The sequence below is a fragment of the Gossypium hirsutum genome, chromosome A01 (assembly GCF_007990345.1).
Source record: "Gossypium hirsutum isolate 1008001.06 chromosome A01, Gossypium_hirsutum_v2.1, whole genome shotgun sequence".
Classification (NCBI taxonomy): domain Eukaryota; kingdom Viridiplantae; phylum Streptophyta; class Magnoliopsida; order Malvales; family Malvaceae; genus Gossypium; species Gossypium hirsutum.
The window spans coordinates 33,825,526-33,831,312 of record NC_053424.1 but is presented as its reverse complement, the minus strand read 5'-3'; the positions used below and the strand labels follow the sequence as shown (position 1 = coordinate 33,831,312).

General features: G+C 33.2%; 1 protein-coding gene across 4 annotated transcripts; it reads right to left on the bottom strand.

Moving 5' to 3' along the window:
- Positions 1–388: 388 nt before the first annotated feature.
- LOC107918142 (probable rhamnogalacturonate lyase B) lies at positions 389–5,020 on the bottom strand. 4 transcript variants are annotated; one of them, XM_016847671.2, is made up of 14 exons: positions 4,676–5,020; positions 4,479–4,600; positions 3,891–3,950; positions 3,648–3,767; positions 2,931–3,050; positions 2,510–2,822; positions 2,275–2,433; positions 2,060–2,166; positions 1,855–1,945; positions 1,610–1,751; positions 1,369–1,525; positions 1,175–1,291; positions 970–1,099; positions 389–889 (listed from the first exon to the last, which is right to left on the bottom strand). In XM_016847671.2, the coding sequence occupies exons 1-14, from the start codon at positions 4,715–4,717 to the stop codon at positions 635–637; spliced, it is 1,935 nt and encodes a 644-aa protein (XP_016703160.1). In that variant the 5' UTR covers positions 4,718–5,020; the 3' UTR covers positions 389–634. The 4 variants fall into 4 exon arrangements, 3 of the variants coding, with proteins under 3 accessions (XP_016703160.1, XP_040960503.1, XP_040960544.1); XM_041104569.1 differs by having other exon boundaries at positions 4,479–4,854; XR_005920696.1 differs by having other exon boundaries at positions 660–889; positions 1,175–1,223; positions 1,332–1,525; positions 4,479–4,859.
- Between the last annotated feature and the right edge of the window lie 767 nt (positions 5,021–5,787).

Genomic DNA, 5,787 nt, shown 5'->3' with positions numbered 1-5,787 from the left:
TTTGATGAAAGATAATGTTTGGTTATTAAAAGTTGTAATGTGTAATATTTATTTATTTGTTGGGCTATAATTGTATTATATAACAATACAACTTTTTTACTCTAGATCATTGTTTTAGTTTAAATATTGAAAGCTTAAGTTTCAAATTCAATGAAATTGCTACAAAAAAAACTGTGAAGATTAGAAAAGATAAAGTATAAAGGAATATTTGCAGGTTGTGTTTCAGAATTTGAATTTAGATTTTTACTATATGGAAATTTAATATTTATGATAATTTCTTAAATTTATGGATTTTCTAGATAGAATTTGAAATCTTTAAAATATTTTTAGATTTGATAGATTCATGTTTTTATATTTTTCTAATTATATTAAATTTAATCTCAACTAATTTCACTGTAATATATGCATTTTATTCTTATCATTTACATAATTATTGAAATCCAAATCCAAATATATGGGTATTCCCCTCAAGAGTGCTCCTAGTCTCCATTTTGTTGAATCCATGGGATTTTGATGTTGTACATAAATCAACTACAGAGATACGGTTTAATCAATATGAAACAGGATATGCTTCTTTGACAGAAACTTGTTCAAACCTGTTTCTAGCTTCAATTTTGTGGATATCTGAAATATTTTAAGGTTTCTTGTTTCCATTAGAAGATGCAGGGCCTTCTAATCGAATATAGTCATACATAATTCCTTGGAAAGGGCTGGTGCTTTTCGGTTGAGTTAGAAATATGGTGTTATCTCCTTCAAGAAGCAGATTCCCCGGAATACCGACATGGTAAAGCCGGTAAAGCCCATGGATACCATGTCTGGCTATTGTGTTGTCTTTACCAATTTGTCCACTTGAAAATAGAGGAGACTTTCCATCATCATTGACCCTTACCTTCATAAAACAAAGAAATCAATTTAATGTGCAAAGTTTAGTCATCTAAAGTTAAAACTCTTAACAATTAAATTCTATACCTGAAGTTCAGCAGCATGTGCAGTAGCCAATGCCAATCGTAGTTTGTATGTTTCGGTTTCATTTGCAGCACAATCTAGTTTGAACTTGATTTGCCATGTAGTTCCTTGATATGTGTTGTCATCATTCTTTCTGCAATCCAAAACAAAGATACCTAAGGATTCTGAATCTGGAAATGTTATTGAGAATTCAGAGGGGAATGAATACCTGGTGACCTGAGCAAAAAACCAGTCTTTTGTATAGTCACTAACCCCAACTGTGTAAACCAAATCTCTATCAGGATATAAATCTGCATATCTTTCCCATAACCCATACTGCCTAAATCTGCAAATATTTATAAACTTAAAAAGAAAATATATCTTACATGATGAATCCGTAAAATCGCAGGAAAAGAAGCCAACCTGTCAGGATGGTTAACATATAACCTGTTGACAAACATCGGACTCGGATCAGGAACGTAGAATTCTGCAGCAGTGCGATCCGGGACTCCAATTTCCCACAATGTAGGGCCATCTCTTGGCGGTTCATATACAAGATCACCCATGAATATATCATACCCTGCAATATCGCGTTATAAAATATATATACTTCATCAAAACAACAACTTAGGAGGTTGCAGTAGAAAAAATTAAAGTAAAAGACCTGCGCTAGGGGTGATGATAACATCATATTTATAATCACCAATGAAACCAGGAACCCATGCATATAGATTATAGTCACCGGTCCAAATATTGTTAATGCAGAAATAGCCATCTTCATCAGCTCTAGTCCAGAATTGATAGCCCTGACCCAAGGGTAACCATGTGATGTTGAACTTTGATAAGGAATGTTCTTATATCTGAATCTGCTTCGGATTTACAGAAAAATTATGGAATATCCGAAATTACCTTGACTTCACTCTGCCAAGATCCAACATCTCCAGGGGGTGCTAACCCCACATAGGCACCATTGGCAGGTATGTAGTCTTTGCAAACATATCTGAAGATCAATTTGAAAAAAAAAAAGTGACACCAAGAAAAGATTCAATTGTTCACAAATTAAATGATTAAAAAGTAGAGGTTTGAATAGAACAGCCCAAATGAGATAAATTACCTGTCTTTCACTAGTAATCTACCACTGACATTGCCCCTTTGATGGGATTGTGGAAAGTCTTGAGAAGCAGGGAAAGTATAGGGCCAGTCTTGAACTTCAATTCTCATCTAAATTAGAAGTTCCAACTTCAGTCTTAACATCTTGTATGTAGATATGATTATTCATTTTTCTTTATTCAGACACTCATATGAGAGTAACTTAAAGAAAATTAGAACCTGTTGTTTAGCATCTTCCCAAAGTGAAAGTGGGTTACCTCCAGCATCCGACAAAGAATTAAGATAAATAAAAATGGGGCCAAAAACTTTCTTCCAAGCCTCATTACTTCCAAATTTCAATATCAAATCCTCTCCTGAATAATGAACACTGTGCATAACCTGGTCGATTTGGTCGTGTAAGATTGTAATTAAAAGCTAACGTTATGGTGGAAAAAGAAGGTAAGGTTTTTCTTACGGCAAGGGTGGTCGGGCCGACGTGAGAGGTAAGGTTTTGCTTGTGAGGCCCGGCAGATCGAAACTCATCACTAGGAGTTATTTGCCAGAACCCCACCGGCGGGTCATTGCAAATCCATCCATGGACCCTGTTGTCCTTGTTCTCGCATGAATACTGGTACTTGTCATCAACCTCTCCTCTAAACTCAGTTTCCATTGGATCAACCAGTAGGACAGCCTCTGGATAAGCCAAGGTTTGGCTTCTGTAAGGTAAACGGTCATCAGGCAAGGGCATGTATCTTTGTCTGTTGTCTGCCATTGCCATGTAATGAAACCTGTGCATTTGAAATTACTCAATGGTCAATGCTTGTTCATTTCTTTTAACACGTCATTGAGTTTTTTTAAATTCATTTTTCAATATAAATATATGTATATATGCATACTTGTCTTTCCTCAACTTGAATGCAACCCTGAACCTGTCAAGGTTGAAAGCAGGCCATTCCTTCAAGTGCTCGTAAATTGCATAGGTGTAGAATCCTGAGGAATTACGAAGCATTATAAACCTGTAAAACATAAAACAGGATTTTGCTTTTGTTACAATCTCCCCTGAAATCATAAGTTATGTTGCTCGCATATCTAGACTTGAGTTCCATAATATGATACTCCCTCGGTAAAAGTATCATGGAGGATTTTATATTAGGAGTCAAATTACATTTTGACCTATCTACTCAAAAAATGAGTAAATTAGTCATTATATGTTAGATAAAAAAGCAAGTTAGTTATTTTATTAAAAATTTCATCCATTTTAGTATTAAAAACTAGTCCCTGGACATCAATATGAAGTACAATGGCATGCCACATGTTACTGCTGGTTGTTCTGTTAACTACGTCAGTTTTTAATAGTAAAAATAGATGAAATTTTTAACATAAATGACCAATTTGCTATTTGATATAATGCACAATGATTAATTTACCTATTCTTTGAGTCGAACCACCAAAATGTAATTTACTCTTAATATAAAAGCCTCCATAATATTTTTACCGATCCCCTCCAATACACCCTCTACATACATGAAAATAACTGAAAATAGTATTTCAAATATATATATATATATATTTAACACTCACATTTGAATTCAAGTAACATAATTTATAAATACCTCTTCTCGATGTTCAAGGGAACGACTTTGCCTTCAAGGGAAGGATTCCATGTTCTAGTAAATGAAAGCTCCACCTGATCCTCATTTTCCACTATTACTTCAAAACTTGTTGCTTCAATCCTGCATATGTTACTTCCAGTTTTATCTCACTTGAAGTAATTCATCCCAACATTTATGTTCTACGCAGATTTCGATTAGTATAAGATATGATTTTTCGAATACATGAAAAAGAAAAAAACATACCTGTCAAATTTACCCTTTGTTCCTTTGCTTCCTGCTAGATTCCAGACGAGGTCCCAATACCTTTTGATTCCATAAGAAAATGGAGTCAACTTTTATAATTATTCACAAAAAAAAGAAAAAGTTAAAATTTACCATTAGTCTCTATGATTTAGTCCATGTACTGAATTTGATAAATTTTAATTTTCATACTTTTTGAATTTTAAAATTTTAGTCTTGATCCATCAATAACAATTAGATATGCTTGATTAAATTCAATTACTAGTTCGGAATAAGCGTACAATGATAAATTAATTTAATCCATCTTCTCCTAATGACAATTATTGATGTGAAAATAGTAAATTAGCATGGTATTATACATATGACAATATGTATGTCACATCAAATTTTAAAAATAACGTAATTTACTGAGATTAAGAGTAACTAAATTAAAATAGAAGGATTAAATCAATAACTTTTATAAAGTATAAAGACTAATAATAGAATTTAACTAAAAAAAAGATAGAAATAAGTGAATAGAGAAAATAAAAGAAGTCCATTATAAATTTTATCCAATAGCGAAAAAAGAGAGAGCATAGGAATAATATTTACCCTCTATCAGCTTCCTGGTTTTCAACAGCAAGCAAATTGTCAATGCCATTATATTGAATAGCAGTGAGAATGCCATCTGGATTAGATATTGTGACCTGCAGTATACCATTATCCAAGACCACCTGCAAATGATAAAAACCAAAAAATGTAGTTAATACAAAGAAAGAAATGAAGAGAGGAAAACAAAGAGTTAATACATGTTTATCTTGGACATATAACTTCACTCCCTGAGATGGCATTTTGAAGCCCTCTACTGCAACGCTGGATAATGGGTGAAATTATGGGGACAACAAAAGAGAAGAAGAAAAAGTTTTGTCGAACCCGTGACAATACGACATGGAGAGAATGTAGACATGTGAAGAGTTGATTGACCAACTGCAACATTACATTTCCTTTTTAGCTTCTTCTCACATATGATTATATATTTCGTGAACGTGACTTTACTTTGTCGTCACTGTTAGTTTGGTGCATTAAAAGGCGTGCTAAAGGTAAAAGAAAACCGATGGCTTGAAGGGTTGGTTGGATTTATTGCATAACATGTCAAATGATGCTCAAAGTCAAGTGAGCCCGTTATATGTTTAGTCTATAAGAGCAAGCTAATTTCCATGGAATCTTCAACAGGAGTTACATGTGCGATGATATTAATGGTTAAACCCTTTTTGAACAAACAAAGAAGATTCACAAGCAAAGCCTGTCGGATATGGACAAGGATATACCGTAAATTGTTTCCTTGATTACGGTACTCAGATAAAATCAAAATAAATTTCCTTTCCATGATTTGTCTTTGCTTCCATTTCCAATTTTCTAATGTTTTTTTTATCCATTCGGGCATAATAAATATTTTCCTTATAAACAAGACATAAGCCCAAATCTAGAAAATACCAAATATTGGTCAAATGGCTTAAAATTAAAAACTAATTGAAATTGAATTCCAACCCTAAATATTTCTTCACCAATAATATTAGTTAACGGCAAATATTGTCATAATTTTGTTGTTGGAGTGTATCCAGTTAGTAAACCTGTCCACAACGTGGGCTACTCCTTCGGCTCATCTCTCATACAGCTCGATTCTTCTTCTTTTAAATTAAAATTCAATAATAAATCATATTTAAATTTAATTTGTCGAACCCTTTTTTATTTTAAAAACAATGGGAATCGACTTGTAAAATCGAGTGTGGGGTTGCCACCAATCTCTTGATTTAGGTGTGATTGGATCACCTATTAAAATATTTTATTCAATGAAAAATAAATTTGGTTTAGGTAAAAAAAATAGAAAACGGGTTCGGGAGTCGGTTACGCATGAGGAAGG